Here is an 18153-nt window from a genome sequence, read left to right on the forward strand (position 1 = left end):
GACGCTGATGATAATGAGACGTCTCAGCCGACGATGAAATGCATCAGCTCAGAGTGTGTGAGGGCTTCTGTCAAATGGAGGCGTCCAGAGACTCTGGGAGGAATATGTTCAGAGCAAACATTTGAGCAGATGTTCTGAAATCTAAATGTTTAGACGGAGGCTTTTTCTTTTTCTTTTTTTTTTTTGTTGTTGATGTTATTCTGATTTTACCTTACTGCCAGAATTCAATAAATATATATATAGATGAACATAAATGCTCCATGGTGTCATGTGGGAATTTACTCACTTTCGGAAACAATCATCTAGTGGCCGTTAGAAGAACTGCAGTTACTGTCACTGTTTCAGCCCTGGAGACTGAGGAATGTCTCCAAACCTCATGAAATTATCAGAACCAGCAAAGAATAAGCTCAGCCACGCCACACACACACCGATCTGTCATAACATTATGACCATAATCTTAATATAGGTCTCCCTTGTGCCTCCAAAATAGTTCTGACTCATTAGAGAATGGACGTGGGCCTTCAGAGGTCCAGAGTAGTAGAAGATCGGAAGAAGATCCTTTCAAATAATTGTTTTCAAACCAGAGAGAAACCAGCAATTAGGAAAGATTCACACCAGCTCCTCTACACCTGATCTGATTCAGGAGGTTTTATTGCGCTGATTATTGGAGGAGGACTCGTGTCTATGTAGACGTAGCAATCGTTAGACTTGGCTTCCACTGATTTGAGTCTTGAATCAATGAATTGACTTCCTCTAAAATATTTTAAAACTGCTCAGATTTGACTAAAGCTGTGTTGACAGACTGAAAACTAAAGATTAGCCTTGCATATGGTTTAGGAACTGACTTGAGACATTGACTTGCAGCATTAAATGAGTCTCTTTCCTCCTCTGGTCTCAGGCATCATACACCAGATGAAGGGGGAGTATGAGGCGGCGCTGACGCTCCACAAAGCCCACCTGTCCTTGGCCCAGGAGCTGGGAGACTACGCCGCCCAGGGGAGGGCCTACGGCAACATGGGCAACGCCTACCACGCCCTGGGCGTCTATGACCAAGCCGTCCGCTATCACCGACAGGAGCTTCAGATCTCACTGGAGGTGAATCCCCCGGTGCCCCGCAGTAACTCTTTGGATCTAAAGCAGGGTTGTGAATCTTTGTGTTTGTGGTTTCAGGTGAATGATCGTCCATCGCAGGCGTCCACGCACGGTAACCTTGCCGTGGCCTACCAGGCGCTAGGCGCTCACGACCGAGCTCTCCAGCACTACCTGCACCACCTGAGCATCGCCCGAGAGCTCCGAGACACTCAGAGTGAAGCCAGGGCTCTAGGCAAGCCACAGATACAAGGAGATGGATGCACATGATCTTTACACAGAGACACGTTTAAAATAAAAGGTTTCGTCTTTTCTTTTGCAGCAAATTTGGGTAACTTCCACAGCTGCAGAGGTGAATACGCCCAGGCCTTGCCCTACTACCAGCAGTACCTGGCCTTGGCCCCCGGCCTGCAGGACCTAGAGGGAGAAGGCAAAGTCTGCCACAACCTCGCCTACGCTCACTACTGCCTGGGACAGTATAGAGACGCTGTCAGGTCAGAGATTCAAGATTCAAGATGTAGAAGAAGAAGTTTAGACCAGAACATGAAAGACTCTCTGACTAAAAACATAACATAATAAATAAATAGTAGCTCTTCCTAGCTTCCAAGCTAATAGTAGCTCTTCCTAGCTTCCTAGCCTTTTTCTAACTATAATGCTACTTGAAAGCGGGAGAAAAGAGAAACCTTACACCGAGGGTGTTATATCCATGATGTATAATTTTACGTCACTACATATTTGAAATGACAAACACGTGTTTTAATTCTTTTTTTAATCACTTTCCCAGGTATTATGAGCAAGACCTGGCCTTGGCTAAAGACCTCCAAGACAAATTAGCACAGGCTAAAGCTTACTGTAACCTCGGTCTGGCCCACAAAGCTCTGGGGGAGTACAGCAAAGCAGAGGAGTGTCAGAGATACCTGCTGTCGCTCGCCCAAGCCCTGGACAACACCCAGGTCGTCACTCAATAACCCTCCACCAGAATCCTTCTCTTTAAACAGGAAGCAGTCGCTCATGCCGCTATCTTTGTGGTTGTTTGTCAGCAGGCGGTTTTCAGGGCCTTCGGGAACCTCGGAGATGTTTGCGTTTGTCGGGGCGATCTTCCAGGAGCTGTGAAGTTCTACCAGCAGCAGTTGACCCTGGCTCAGAAGGTCAGCGACCAGAAGATGGAGGCCGACGCCTACTCTGCGCTTGGATCGGCTCACAGGTAAATGAAGGGGACTGCAGCTTAGTCTAGAACTCTGTAAAATAATGTGCACAGTTTGTGTAGAATTGTACAAGAATCACTGCACAGTAGTCTTGGTGTGATTGACCTCTGCTTCCTCTATCTTCAGGTTGCTCCGCCAGCTGGAGACGGCCCTGTCCTTCCACAGTCAGGAGCTGACCGTCCGAAAGGATCTGGGCGACCGGCAGGGGGAGTGCCGTACCCTCGGCCACCTGGCGGCGGTGCACATGGCCCTGGGAGACTACGCCACGGCCTTCCAGTGTTACGAGACCCAGCTGGGCCTGGCGCAGGGGCTCAGGGACGCCCGCCTGGAGGCCCAGGTCCACGGGAACATGGGCATCACTAAAATGAACATGGGCGTGTTTGAGGAATCCATCGGCTACTTCGAGCAGCAGCTGGCCATGCTGCAGCAGCTGAGCGGCACTGAGAGCATGCTGGACAGAGGCAGGGCCTACGGGAACCTGGCGGACTGCTACGATGCTCTGGGAGACTACGAGGAGGCTATCCAGTACTACGAGAAGTATCTGACGGTGGCTCAGAGTCTCAACCATGTCCAGGACCAGGAGAAAGCCTACAGAGGACTCGGCAATGCCCACAGGTAGAACATCAGCTAGAATATTAAACATACAGAGCTGCTTGGAAGTATCTGCGCCCTTCAGAAACATCAGTAGTCCTGAAAGTCGACAAAGAGAACAAGAAAAATGAAAACTGAAACAGAAATATTATACTTTAAAAAAAAATAGCCAATATTACATATCTAGCAAGGAAAAACAACTAAATATTGTTCCCTCCCCCCTGGTTCAGGTCCATGGGCAGCCTCCAGCAGGCTCTGGTGTGCTTTGAGAAGAGGTTGGTGGTGGCCCATGAGCTCGGCGGGGAGGGCGGGGGCAAGGCTCAGGCCTACGGGGAGCTGGGCACCCTGCACAGTCAGCTGGGCAACTACGAGCAGGCGCTCTCTTGTCTGGAGCATCATCTGAACATCGCACGCACCGCCGGGGTGAGTCTTTACCTGCTCAGAGGTCTTGTTGTCAGTTTCTTTTCTGCTGAATGTGTTAAATTATCCCACACAGTCGACGTATTAAAGCTGATTTTAACTGTCAGGATAAATCCCTGGAAGCGGAGGCGAGCGATGCACTCGGAGGCGTTTATCAGCTGATGGCAGACAACGAGACAGCTCTGCAGGTTTGTGCTGACTCAGTTTATTTTTTAAAAAACTTTTACTTAAGATTTTTACATTTAGAACAATAAGACAGGCAGGCCAGGAGGACATCATAATTGTTGGAGGCGTACTGACTCAATTTAAAAGAATACAACAACTCATGTGAAACTTGCTCGGAGACTCCTAATCAAGCTCTCCTGTTCCAGTGGCACCAGAGAGCTCTGGATATAGCCGAACAGATGGGATGCGTGAGGAGCCAGGGTCGAGCCTACGGCAACTTGGGTCTGACCTACGAGGCTCTAGGGAACTACGAGCGGGCCGTGGTCTTCCAGGAGCAGCACCTGAGCGTCGCCGCTCAGACCAACGATCTGATCGCTAAAACTCTGGCCTACAGCAGTCTGGGAAGGATTCATCACGCTCTGCAAAACTACGCACAAGCTGTCATGTATCTACAGGAAGGTGAGGCTATCAGTTTGAAACAAACATCAAAACAACAACTCATCTGAACGTACAAATCCAAGAATATTTCCACAACAACACGATGATCAAGAATGAATTAACTGTAGATCAAAAAGGTAGCTCTTCCTAGCTTCCTAGCTAATAATAGCTCCTCCTAGCTTCCCAGCTTCCCAGCTAGTAGCTCCTCCCAACTTCCTAGCTTAGCAGTTAATAGTAGCTCTTCCTAGATTCTAAGCATCCCAGTTAATAGAAGCGCTTCCTAGCCTCCTAGCTAATAGTAATTCCTTCTGGCTTCCAAGCCTCCCAGCTGACAGTGGTGCTACCTCGCTTTGAAGCTAATAGTAGTTCTCCCTAGCCTCCTAGCTAATAGTAGTTCCCCCTAGCCTCCTAGCTAATAGTAGTTCCCCCTAGCCTCCTAGCTAATTGTAGTTCCCTAGCCTCCTAGCTAATTGTAGTTCCCCCTAGCCTCCTAGCTAATAGTAGTTCCCCCTAGCCTCCTAGCTAATTGTAGTTCCCTAGCCTCCTAGCTAATTGTAGTTCCCCCTAGCCTCCTAGCTAATAGTAGTTCCCTAGCCTCCTAGCTAATAGTAGTTCTCCCTAGCCTCCTAGCTAATAGTAGTTCCCCCTAGCCTCCTAGCTAATAGTAGTTCCCTAGCCTCCTAGCTAATTGTAGTTCCCCCTAGCCTCCTAGCTAATAGTAGTTCCCTAGCCTCCTAGCTAATAGTAGTTCTCCCTAGCCTCCTAGCTAATAGTAGTTCCTCCTAGCCTCCTAGCTAATAGTAGTTCCCTAGCCTCCTAGCTAATTGTAGTTCCTCCTAGCCTCCTAGCTAATTGTAGTTCCTACTAGCCTCCTAGCTAATAGTAGTTCCTCCTAGCTTCCCAGCTTCCCAACTAGTAGCTCCTCCCAACTTCCTAGCTTAGCAGCTAATAGTAGCTCTTCCTAGATTCTTAGCATCCCAGTTAATAGAAGCGCTTCCTAGCCTCCTAGCTAATAGTAATTCCTTCTGACTTCCAAGCCTCCCAGCTGACAGTAGTGCTACCTCGCTTTGAAGCTAATAGTAGTTCCCTAGCCTCGTAGCTAATCGTAGTTCCCCCTAGCCTCCTAGCTAATAGTAATTCCCTAGCCTCCTAGCTAATAGTAGTTCCCTTGCCTCCTAGCTAATAGTAGTTCCTCCTAGCCTCCTAGCTAATAGTAGCTCCTCCCAACTTCCTAGCTTAGCAGCTAATAGTAGCTCTTCCTAGATTCTCAGCATCCCAGTTAATAGAAGCGCTTCCTAGCCTCCTAGCTAATAGTAATTCCTTCTGGCTTCCAAGACTCCCAGCTGACAATGTTGCTCCTAGCTAATCGTAGTTCCCTAGCCTCCTAGCTAATAGTAGTTCCTCCTAGCCTCCCAGCTAATCTAATTAAGAAGTAGTTGAATTTAAAAAGAATGAACAGCACAAAACCCTGAATGTTTCCTGGTTCTGAAGCTCAGTGTGGCCCGACTTCACCTCGCTCCCAGATAATTTAAAGGTAGGGGCACCTAGACAAGAGTTATAAATAAATTCTCCTTTGTGCATTTGAATGAATAGAGATATTAGCCAAAACTGTTTTTGGACCAGGCCGTAAACATATTTATTTCTGCTATCATGGTTTATTTTTTTATTTAACATGGAGGTCATTGGGGATTAACTGTGCCTCAAGTGGACATTTGAGGAACTGCATTTTTAACTTGTTAAACCCCCCTGGAGGTTGCGCCTCAATCAATTCGCTGCATTTTCCGACTCCCAACTTTTCCACCGTGTTCAGAAGCAGCCCGTTCTCTGATGTCTATCAACAAACTCAACAACTTGTGATGAAAAGCGAGCGAAACATTAGTCGCAGTCCTCCTCCCTGCAGTCATTCAGACTTTGATCTACATGTGGGTCTGTTAGGAACATTGTGAGGTGTATTTCTGAAACCCGTGAAGAAGCATGAAAGGCGTTCATCACACAGGGCAACAGAAGATACGAGACTTTTTTATACCCAGACTGTGGATTCTTTCAGGCTGTTGTCAATAATCCCGTTTGACTAAACTTCTTCTGCAGACTGTTTGAAACACATCTGCATCCTTGTGCATGTCTTTCCTGCTGTACTGGCTGAGATCAATTAAAATAATTGTAATGGATATTTCATAATGGCTCCAGAAGTCACGGTCATGGTTTGTCACTTGACTCAAAGATCTGCTGGATTTTAATTGATCATTAACTCGACATAAATTTGGTCCGGGAGTCGTGGCGAGGCCACAGCTGAAGAGACATTTGTACATGTGTACGTGCGCTTTCCAATTAACCTCGGCATCCGAAAACGCAGATTCAGAAGCATCACAAGGCCAGAGAGGCAGGCGGAACAGTGAAGAGTGAATCCAGACTCGATAATTGATGAGATCCCGCTCAATCTGAGAGACTAACGAGAGCTAAATACAAACTGTCTGCGCCTCCACGGCAGGGGAGATGAAACCTATCCGGGGGTGAACTAAAGAGAATACGAGATGTTTGAATGTGAATCAGCCGGATAAAAGAAAAAATAAAAACAGAACAATGAGAGAAAAGGAATAGTTAATGTGAGCGCCGGAGGGGCTCAGTGAATACGAGATGTCAAAGATGACTTACAGATATGAGCCGTGGTGGGGCGTGTATTTTCCACGTAGGCCTTCAATGACCTCCAACCGTATTCAGAACACCTCTTAATACGATCATTATGACGCCACTGCTGTAGAAACCATCAACATCATACGGACACGCAATAAAACACCATGTTTTGTCTCATTTAGAGAGATGATTGTCATTACTAAAGAAAGAAACTCACTTAGAACAATTCACTGCAGCCACCAGCTCCACATACGTCAAATCCAGCAGAAGCATCAATGTCGACCCAATGAAATGACAACCAAGGGTAGCGCTCATAGTTGCTGACCTGAAAGTTTCCCCGGCTGGGTCAGGCTAGCTAGCTCCAGGGTTGGGCGGCCTTTCCTCACAATATCCAGCTTTTCCTTCAAAGTCCGCCGTGAAAATGTCTTTTTAAGAAGATCTGCAACCAAATGGATAGCCTCTCCTCCTTCCTCCATGGTGGCTTCAACAAATAGCTATCGAAACGTTAACGTTGTGCAGCTAGCAACAGATGAACGTGAACCGCTAGCTTAACTTAAACGGAGCGGCTCTCTGACCGACCAATCAGAGGACGGTAAAACACTGACGCTACTGTAGGACACAGAGAAGGACTAAGAATACCAACTAGAAATGTGATTGGTTAAAGGAACAGCCTCATTACAATGTGTTTCAGTTTTAACTGTGAAGGCCCAGCAACATGATGGCTGAAATATGATTGGATAAAAGCTCTAATGCTGCAGCTGAGAGACAGACAAGACATAAAATGAAAAGAGTAGGCTATTGGGAATAATTTAATAAGATTAATGGGAACATATTAAACTGTAAGTCTGTGATTTTGGTAGAGTTTAGGTTAGCAGAGAAGGCTTTACTGGCCCTGACGGCCCGTCACTGGATATGAGCCTCTAGGAAGTCACGTCTGATTCTTCGTCCTCCTCCTCCTCCTCTCTCCTCAGGTCTGCGTCTGGCGGAGCAGTTAGGTCGGAGGGAGGATGAAGCCAAGATACGCCATCGCCTCGGTCTGTCTCTGTGGGCCGGCGCAAACCTGGAGGAGGCTCAGCACCAGGTCTGTGTGTGTGTGTGTGTGTGTGCACTGCAAAAGAAAAACTTCAAAGTTAGGAATATATATATATGACTTAAAATAAGCAAAAAGGTCTGCAAATAGAACAGGAAAAACAAGTAAAACTATGAAGCCTCAAAGAACCAGCAGGTATCTCCAAACAGACACAAAACAACAGAAAAACTACCTCCTGGTAAGAAGAAGAATTATCTTTGTAGACACAAAACAGACGTATCTTGCCTGAAATTTAAGCCTTTTCATCTTAGTTAGATTTCATTTTTTACAGTGTGTGTTCTCACTTGCAGCTGTACATTTATAATATCTGTATAATGGAGTGCAGACAGGATGAGGGATTTATTTGGGCTTATAAAAGCAGAGAGTGCACAAACTAAAGCTTAAAAGAGAAACTTTACGACTCCACGTTTGGTGAAAAATGAAGAAAGTAACATTGAGCTTTTTGGAGTCAGTGATATTGACATTCATCTTGTGCTTGTCCTCTGGAGGGTCGGGGGGCCAGAGGTGGGGTCCACCCTGGACAGGTCTCCAGTCTATGATAGGGCTAACACAGAGAGACACTCACACCTACGGCCAATTTAGAATCACCAATGAACCTAACCAGCATGTCTTTGGACGGTGGGAGGAAGCTGGAGAACCTGGAGAGAACCCACGCAGACACAGGGAGAACATGCAAACTACACACAGAAAGGAACCAGTCAGACCATGGATTAGAACCCAGAACCTTCTGGCTGAGAGGCATCAGTGCTAACCACCACACCACTGTGCTGCCTGATATTAATAATACACTTTTAAATACAACAAATCACAAGTTCCACCAGAGTCAAAGGCTTCATAGACAATTAATTAATGGAATGTATTAATGCTACTCCGCTAAGCGAGCCCAGTTAGCTGGTCCAGCTGAACAGGTTAACGTCCATCTCCCCAGCAGCACATTCCAGTTCTTCCTGGTCGAGATATTTTTGTCTGGAAGCTGGAAGACTAAAGTCCACGTCCACAATATTCTTTGTAGGAGCAAATTCCAGAAGCTGCAACGATGAAATTATGAACATTTTGCTTGAAAACTGACAAATGATCAAAATTCGTTTCATCGTTTAATTGATGAATCATTTCTCCTGTACGTCTGTGTACGGTTGGATAGTTGGACTGAACACAAAGCATTTTATTTTATATCTCAGTTTATGAACTAACCACCAACTACTTCTGTCAGATAATTAACAATAAATGAAAAGGTAAAGTGATTAAATGATTAAATTATTGCTGACTTTATGAATAACTTCAATGCTCATCATCAGTTTGTCAGAGAGAGTCAACCCCGTCCTCCTGAGTCTTGCTGTGTGTTTGCAGCGCCACCCAATGGTCAGCACGTTAACAGCATCCTCGACAAGTTGAGATCAGCTGCTTCTGCTTTAAAATAATGTGTTGCTGAAATATAGACTGGCTCCAAAAATAAAGATAATACAGGAAAATATTTAAAGAAAGACATCAGATGTACAGTAGATGTTTCCCTACAGGATTTCAGGACCTAAACTGAACTGAACGCCCGTGAGAGATTCAAGATTCAAGTGTTTGTTTCTTCTACAATATATTACGTCACAGAAGATTATATAAACAGAGGATTTACAGGTGGAATATACAAGTTGATCTTTAACTGTATGTACAGTATTATTTATATTTACAACTATACAGGAGAACTGTGAGTACAAAAACCCAATCGTTTAGGTTAGCTAACGTTAGCTGGCTGGCCCTCTTGAGTTCTGCAGGCCTGTAGCCAGATTCCCGGATGCTCCAGAACCTTCTACCTTAATGTAAATGTAAATCAGTGTGTATGTCTGATGTGTGTTACAGTTGTACAGAGCGTCCACGCTGTTCGAGGCCATTCGTCATGAGACGCAGCACAACACGGATTACAAGCTCTCGCTGTTTGATCTGCAGACCAGCTCGTACCAGGCTCTCCAGAGGGTCCTCGTCAGCCTAGGTGAGGTCGGCTAAATTTAAACGGTCTGTTCCACTCGCTCAGACCTCAAACTTCCTAACTCCCGGTGTGTTTCCGGCTCTCAGGCCGGCACGACGAGGCGCTGGCCATCGCTGAGCGAGGGCGAACGCGGGCCTTTGCTGATCTCCTGGTTGAACGGCAGCAGGGAAGCCAGCAAGCGACCAGCGCCGACCCCTACATCCCAGTCACCGTGGAGCACATCCTGGAGACGGTCAACGGTCAGAGGGCCATGGTCCTCTACTATTCTCTGGCTGGAGGCTTTCTCTACAGCTGGCTAATATCTCCAGGCTCAGGTATACAGAGTGGCCTCAGGTATCTTCATTGGTAAATAAACCATCATCATGACCTGTCCTGACTCAGAAATAGAGAAAGAGTCCAACAACTGAGGTTCTCAAAGCAACAGGTTCTTCACTAAAGGTTTTGAAACAAATGCAGCAGGAGTTTCTTGAAGAAGTTTCATCTAAGTCTTTAGTTCTAAAAAACTGTTGTTGAGTTTGGCTTTAAAAAGAAACATCCGTGGGAGTTTCCCATCAGAAACTCACATAAATAGAGCCTGTTAACGCTGCCATATACTTACCTGTAATTGGAGGAAACCGTGTTTATTTTAGTTAAAAAAAATAAGAGCCTCGTAAATATGAGGGTATGTCAAAATGAATCCACTCTGCCATGTCGGGTGTCATTTGAAACTAGAGGAGCTACTCTTTCAGAGCGTCACATACAGTAATCCTTTGCCTCCATCTGGAAGGCATACGGTGGTACTGCAGCTAACAAGCAGACTTGTTTCCCTTGGGAAGTTACTTGCACAACACCCATAGTTAGAGATATCAGTATTTTTATGGATTCTATAATGTGCACAATGATAGAATTTGATGATGTACAGGCTGTTTCATCCAAGTAGCTTCTCCAGTTCTAACAGACTGATGGGGAATTGGGGGGAATTAATCACCTTCTCCAAAACATCTGAATCTCCTTTACCTGTTTGTTCCACTTTAGTTTTGGGAGTTCCAACAAACATAATTAAGACCTTTTCCTCGAAGTTTGGAGCCTTGTTTACTTTGCCTTACTTCTCCTTTATGCTTCATGCTACAACAGGTATTGTCAAGTTTAACGAGGTGTATCTTGGAGAGGCCGGACTGGAGGTGTCTGAGTTCCAAGATGGCGGTGGTGGGAGCCCACATGGAGGAGGTGGAGGAGGAGGAGCAGGTCCCTTGTCTCTGGAGCAGTACATCTGTAACGCCAGAGAGGCTCTGGGAGTGGACAGCCACTACAGCAGGTAGTTTGTCAGTCAGTTTGTTAGGAAGGGGAACAACTATGCACTGGGAACGTCCCAAGTTTGTGCAGCTATTTCATGTTCCCCAGAGGATGAACCCTGCCAGCTAAAGATTTGTTGTCTTTCCATGTAATTGACATTTTAGGATTTGAGTGAATTTTCTTGATAACTATTGGACTGATCGGCACAACACTTTGTCCTGACGTTTCATGGTCCCCAGAGGATGAATCCAAATGTCTTGTATGAACCTCTGACTTCTTTTCACCCCACTAGCAGCTCAAAATATTCAACTACCCAGTAAAAACCTCACACCTACACAGTTTCAGACGTACAATTCATGTTCCCAAGAGGATATATCCTTCTTCACTTGGGTGATCCTCTGACTTATCCTCTGATGCCTCCAGCAGCTCAAAATCTCCATATTTGTTGGATGTACCGGTATAAAATCTTGTATTGATGTATTGAGGTTCCCCAGTGGATGAATCCCACTGAGATTTCTTAACATTTCCTCCATTGGCCAAAATGAGGTTGACATTCTGGGTTTTGAATGAATTTTCCTGACTTCTATTGGATGGAATGAGAACAAAAGATTGTATGGAGTTTTCCTGGTCCCCAGAGGATGAATCCTACTATCTTGAATGATCCCAACGTTTCCTTTCACCTCACCAGCAGCTCAAAATATGCTGAGCTAGCCAAGCTAGTGGCTACTTTTCATGATCCCCAGAGGATGAGTGCAACTGGAGATTTTCTGACTTTTCATTCAGTGCCATCGTTAAGTTGACATTTCTAGACTTTAAATGAATTGTCTTGATAACTGTCAGATGTGTTGCCTTAAAATTTGGTCAAGACATTCAAGTTCCCCTGAGGATAGATGATCATAACGATGATGATCCTATGGGGTTTCATCTAAAACCATCTGACTGAAAAAATTATTAAGATTCCCCTCAGTCTCAGCTGTGTTTAAAGCTAATTAGTGAGCATTAGGATGCTAACATGCTAAGCTGGGATGTCTCATATAGAGCTGCTAGCTTGTCTGTATTCTGTGTTATTATTGTATATCTTTTCTCTTTAAAACAAAATGGTGGAAAGTGAAGATTAAGCTCCCGTCTCTCTCCTACCAGCTTTTCCCTTATCCTCGCATATTTCACCCACAACTTTTCAGGCCTCAGCTGGCACAACTGGACAAGTTTGTAAATCACTACCATGTGTCGCGTCAGCAAATGTTCCCCCACACAAACTTCTTCTCATCTTTCTGTGAAAACCATTGCAGTGGGGTTTTTGCAGCCAGTAAAGCTTCACCACGTCTGTGTGTTAAAACAGTGCCGAATCTGTATGATTGAACAAGTATTTGCACATATGCAACCCCACTACTGGAGTTTTATTACCATCCAGTATGTATCCAGGCGTCGGAAACTGCTAATTTAACACAGATTAAATCTCCCTGAGTGCGTAAAATGCACAGTCAGGGGATTCCATAAAATGTAATGTTGTTCGCTAATGGAAAGCCATCGATCCAGCACAAGCTCCTAAGATTAATTACACATTTCCCCATTTTATAACAAAAAGACTCATCTTTTGTTTTTACTTCATGAAAAGCATAACTGAAAGCATGAATCCATTGAGCTAAAGGTTTTTGTTGGTACAGGTAGCTAATAGCGGCTAACGTTAGCAAAACCTTGGACATTTCTACGCAGATGACATTACACACTTTATGAGTCTTCTCCTCTCTTACCACTGCTTGACATTTTAAGTTGCCTAGTCTCACCTTAATGTATAAACTATGTAGCATTAGCTTAGATAAAATCATTACCAAAGAGATAAAGAGGGTACTTTTTTTTTGATGACTGTAATAATGTGCTGGGTCTGTGTTGCAGAGTTTGCTCTAGTAGCGAGACCGAGAGCGAAGCCGGAGATCTGTTGGAGCAACAGTTTGAGGAGCTGAACAACAACCTCACCTCAGCCACCGACCCCACAGGATATCTCCGCATGGTGTCCAGAAATAACCTCTTTAACAGGTTTGATTTTAGGGCTGATTGATTGTTCACTGCAGTGTCACAAAGAAAGGTGACATTCATGGTCTCCAGAGGAGGGATTGTTGTGGGCACATCTTGACTTCTCATCAAGCACCACCAGCTGACCATAGCTTTATATTATCCTCTGAAATATGTCAGCGTCTACAGGATGGATTGGAAACAAAATTGACTAGTGGATATCTGACTTACAAGCTCATGGTCTCCTGAGGATGAAATTTAGGCCCTTTTTGATGTAGCACCATCAAAATTTCACTTTGATCAGTTTATGACCAAACATGGATTGCCATGACGTAGGATATGAGTAGTTTCGGCATTCATGGTCCTCATAGGATGAACTCTGGGGATTCTGTGGCTATTGGATGGATTTCATGCTCCCCAGAGGATATATGCCATTGACTTGGTTCATCTCTCGCCCAACCAGCAGCACAAAATCTTCACCTATCCAGTGAAACATCTCAGTATCTATCGGATGTACTGGCATAAAATCTTATATTGACATTTCATGTTCCCCAGAGGATGAATCCTACTGGTATTTGTAGATTTGTAACCCTAACCCTAACGTTACCTTCGGGGGCCAAAATGAGGTTGACAGTGAGTGAATAGTCTTGACTACTGTTGGATGGAATGGCACAAAAGATTGTATGCAGATTTCATGGTCCCCAGAGGATGAATTATACTGTCTTGGGTGATCTTTCACCCCACCAGCACCTCAAAATGTCTGCACAACATTTTGATAATACCCAAAGGATGAATCCTAATGATTACGGTGACTAGCGGATGGACTTCCCCCGAAATCAGATTTACAAGTTCATGATCTCCTGAGGATGAACTTTAAGCTTTTTTGATGTTGAATAAAACTCTTTACACTCCTGTCCAGTGATAATTAGTAAATGTTAGGATGCTAACAAGCTAAACTAATATGATAAACACAGTAAACATTAAACCTCCTTTGTGGGAATGTTAGCAGACTAGCATTAGCATTCAGCTAACCTCAGCTCTTCCTAGGTGCTGTTACGTTACTCTTGTTGTTGGCCTGATTTCAAACAGGGTAAATGTGCGTTATGTCTTTCCTGTGTTTATAACAGAAGCTGTCAGAGCATGACGAGTCTCTACAGTGCCACAGTATCTCCAGTGAAGGATGGTTTATCCTCTCCTCTGTGCCGACCGAGTAGCATCAGCAAACCTCCTCTGCGGGCCCTTTATGATTTACTCATAGCACCAATGGAAGGGGTACGTATGTGTGTGTGTCTCCAGAGGATGACGCTTCACACTTTTCTCTGTGGTGTTACTTAAATCTTCTCGTCGTCATTGCTCTACGTTTGCCTCTTCAGGGTCTGATGCACAACAGCGGACCCGTGGGCCGACACAGGCAGCTCGTGTTAGTTCTGGAGGGAGAATTGTACCTGATCCCATTCGCCTTGCTCAAGGGCAGCTCCTCTAATGAGTACCTGTATGAAAGGTTCAGTCTCATTTCTGTTCCTTCTTTAGCCAGCCTGGCAGCGACAACCAAGGTGAGTAGTTTAACAACAGCTAGTCTCTAAAAAGTATTAAAATGACTGGCCATGTATATTTTATTCAGAACGTATTTGTTCGTTACTGATTTACTTATTTTAGTTGCCGAAACAAAGGCAGCTGGACAAGTCTTCAGTTTTAAAAGACTGGTTGCGTCTGTTGGTGTTGCCGATCAGAAACCTGCAGAACTAGAGTCTGTTAACGACCAGATGCTTCCCTGTAATTTGATTTAACTGTTTTTAAATATGAGGGACAGTCTAAATGCATCCACTCTCCTCCACTCTGCCATGCTGCTCTTTCTGTTGATTTGAAGCAACACATTATTCTTTGCATCTATCTAGTGGTTATATGGTAGTTTGTGCTCAGTGAGACCTTTGCAATGATACCTAACATCCCTTGGAGACTCGTTTCAGACATATTTAGGAAATATAAGTATTTTTATGGATTCTATAATGTGCACATTTGTAGAATTTGCTGATATACAGGCTAAATAAAATAAGCAAAGGTAGAATAGTGTGTACATATGTAGTATTTTGTAGCCAGATTCCCTTTCAAGAGCCTGGTTCGGCCTGGTCGTATTTTTACTAGAACCTTTCATTGCTCTCAGGGTGTTTTCTACTGTCTAACCTATTAGGGACGAGGATAAAAATGTAAATTTCTCTTTTAGTTTATCTCAAATGAATCAGACATAGTAACAGCCATAGCGTTACTGACAGTGGGAACCCATTCTCTGAAGTCTGGCCTATCTATAGAGACCAGGGTGATGCAAATGGAGCTGATAGTTTTGGAAATATTCCTGATGTTTTTAGGTTTTTAGGTCATTTTAGGCGAGCTTAAACTTCCCAGTACCCTAGGACTTCAGACGCTAAACAATATGTTGGTCCTCTAATCTGTAATCGGTGTTCAACCCACAGACTCCTCCACGTCGCAGTGGTCCCTTACTTTGCCCAGACGGAGGCTCGGTGGCTGCAGTGGTCGGGGCCCCTCGCCTCCCCCCCAGCGTCATGGACCGCTGGCTGTGGGGGCCCTTACCTTCAGCCCAGGATGAAGCTCTCTGGCTCGGGGAACAGCTGGGATGTCATCCCGTGACTGGAGCAGACGCTACGAAGGAGCGCGTTTTATCGGCGCTCAGTCAGGCGGAGTGCGTTCACTTTGCGACTCATATATCCTGGAAGCTTGCTGCTTTGGTGCTCGCCCCCAGCCCCGAGCACTCGGGAGGAGAGGGAGGAGGAAGCGGCCGGCGCAAGGAGAAATCACAGGCGTCGGGCGAAGCCGCTGATCAGGAAGGAAAGGGCAGGTTTTTATTATCGAAGCGTCACAGCAGCTCAGAGAGACTCAGAGGAGGTGATGAAAGGAGCGAGGATGGAGAGAGTGTTTGTGATAGTCCACCACTTCACGACTTCCTCCTCACTGCTGCAGACGTACTGGACCTCTGCTTGACGAACAAACTGGTGGTTCTGAGGTATAAACTTTAAGAGAGATTCAACATTAAAAAAAAAAAAAAAGTGTTGTACCACCGTTCAGACCTCGCGTTAACATCTGTCGCGGACGATCTGATTACAAGTGACCAGCGATGTCGAGTTTTGTGCAGGTCTAACTAACGTCAGGGTGGAGATCAACAAACAAAGTCATGGCACAGGCACAACAAAAGGCACTGTTCTTGGTTCTGAAACAGCAGTAGTGATTGATTAGCTGTTAGAATATTCTACTGCGCCAGAAAAACTGAGATCAGATCTAATGTGGTGGCTGAGGACGCATGTGGAAACAGATTTTAATGCCAGGTGTGAACGCAGGTATTTAAAGATGGACAGATGTGATCAGATTGTCCAGGTCGGACGTCAATGTGTGGTCTGAAGACGGCCTTGGATGACCTTTGACTCTTTGTCCCCTCAGGTTGTACCCAGAGTCCAGCAGCAGGGTCACAGCTGACGGGGTGGTGGGTCTGACCCGAGCCTTCTTGGCCGCTGGGGTCCAGTGTGTTTGTGTGTCCCTGTGGCCTGCACCGATCGCCGCCTCCAAACTGTTCACGCACACCTTCTACACCGCCCTTCTCAACGGGACCAAGGCCAGCGCGGCGCTGACGGAGGCCATGAAGACTCTGCAGGGCAGCAAGCACTTCTCGCATCCGTCCAACTGGGCCGGTGAGCAAACAACCCTAAATGTAAACCCACAGAGGCAGCTGAACAAACGTCATACTGAGCAACACATAGCCAAGGGTTGCCAGATAAGCTACAGGTAGTGACATATGTCAGGAGGTCAAAGGGAATGGTTATTACTGGTTTAATGTTATGTTGCGCGGCCTAAAAGTGGGTGTTTAGATCTCCTGGTGTGTGTTTTCCTTTAGGTTACATGCTGATCGGCAGTGATGTGAAGCTGAACAGCCCCATGTCGCTGGTTGGCCAAGCCCTGGCAGAGATCCTGCAGTATCCAGAGAGAGCCAGGGACGCTCTCAGAGTGCTGCTGCACCTGGTGAGACACATTTATTCAATTTGTAATTTATGTCCTTTCGTTTTCTGACAAAAACTGACTGGTCTGAGCTTGTAAAGTGTGAATATGGGTTAATTTCTTTGTATTTTATGACAGTAGATTTAAGGTGTTTGGGTTTTGGAAGGTTGACTGGACAAAACAAGACATAGGCGATGACTAACCATGACCAGATAACCTGGAAACTGATGGAAAAACATTACAGGAGGCCTTGTGTGATCCGTTCAGAGCTCGCATTAATATCCATCCTGGGCGATCTGATCACAAGTGTCCAAGCTTAAGGTACAGGATTTGAGCTGTTCTTAGTTCTGAAACATCAGTAGGTAGAGATCCATTAGAGACAGCAGCTGCTACAATATTCTACTGACCACATGATGGCGCTGCTGATTTACAGACACACAAACTGAGATCAGATCTCAAGTGCTGGCTGGGGACGCATGTGGAAACACATTTATATTAAGACCAGGGGTGGACACAGGGACTTAGAGATTGACAGACTTTAATTTTAAGACGTTTTCCCCAAATGAGACTGAACCCCCGTATCGTTATGTTGTTCCTCCTGTGTAGAAGATTTCGACCATTCGGACTGGAGTTTAGTCACATCGGACGTTCGACATTATTGTAAATGTTCAGCGTCTTATGTGGGATCAGACTGCATGTTTTTGTTCTGCAGCTTTGACTTGTCATGTTACATTTTGTCGTGGTCAGTGAGTATTATGTTTAGACAACAGTATATTTTCTGTCTACAGGTGGAGAAGTCTTTGCAGCGCATTCAGAGCGGCCAGTGTAACCCCATGTACACGTCGCAGCAAAGCGTCGAGAACAAGGTCCGTGTGTTGAATGTCTTTGTCTTTGAATGTCAGCTGCAGTGTCTCCTCCGTTCAAGTCCTCACGTGTCCTCTCTCGGCTCGTTAAGGTCGGCGGGGTCCCGGGGTGGCAGGCCCTCCTGTCCGCCGTGGGTTTCCGGTTGGACGTCTCCGCCAGCGGCGCCGGACTCCCTGCGGCAGTTTTCTTCCCGACATCCGACCCCGGGGACCGACTGCAACAGTGCAGCACCACCCTGCAGTCCCTGCTCGGTACCACGGCTTCTCCGTCATTCATATCACTCTGTCACGCTTATAAAATAACGTTTGTCCTGAACTGAGCTGTCTGCTTTGAGATTTCATGTAATGAGTCCATGTTACGTTTCTACTCGCTGTGTTGAAGCCTGACCATTGACTTCTGTTAAC

General features: G+C 45.5%; 1 protein-coding gene across 1 annotated transcript in view; it reads left to right on the plus strand.

Annotated features, from left to right (window-relative positions):
- ttc28 (tetratricopeptide repeat domain 28) overlaps positions 1-18153 on the plus strand; it is a 111684-nt gene that overhangs the window by 87533 nt on the left and 5998 nt on the right. Inside the window, exons 9-29 of the mRNA XM_084572223.1 lie at positions 899-1095; positions 1171-1324; positions 1412-1583; positions 1874-2042; positions 2133-2293; positions 2421-2909; positions 3116-3308; positions 3413-3493; positions 3677-3929; positions 7511-7620; positions 9478-9607; positions 9691-9918; positions 10718-10898; positions 12770-12910; positions 14014-14158; positions 14260-14439; positions 15355-15902; positions 16334-16581; positions 16785-16909; positions 17674-17751; positions 17841-18000. Coding sequence (XP_084428349.1) covers positions 899-1095; positions 1171-1324; positions 1412-1583; positions 1874-2042; positions 2133-2293; positions 2421-2909; positions 3116-3308; positions 3413-3493; positions 3677-3929; positions 7511-7620; positions 9478-9607; positions 9691-9918; positions 10718-10898; positions 12770-12910; positions 14014-14158; positions 14260-14439; positions 15355-15902; positions 16334-16581; positions 16785-16909; positions 17674-17751; positions 17841-18000 — 4143 coding nt within the window. The remainder of the gene's footprint in view (positions 1-898; positions 1096-1170; positions 1325-1411; positions 1584-1873; positions 2043-2132; positions 2294-2420; positions 2910-3115; positions 3309-3412; positions 3494-3676; positions 3930-7510; positions 7621-9477; positions 9608-9690; positions 9919-10717; positions 10899-12769; positions 12911-14013; positions 14159-14259; positions 14440-15354; positions 15903-16333; positions 16582-16784; positions 16910-17673; positions 17752-17840; positions 18001-18153) is intronic.

The sequence above is a fragment of the Chelon labrosus genome (genome assembly GCF_963514085.1).
Source record: "Chelon labrosus genome assembly, chromosome: 22".
NCBI classification, from domain to species: domain Eukaryota; kingdom Metazoa; phylum Chordata; class Actinopteri; order Mugiliformes; family Mugilidae; genus Chelon; species Chelon labrosus.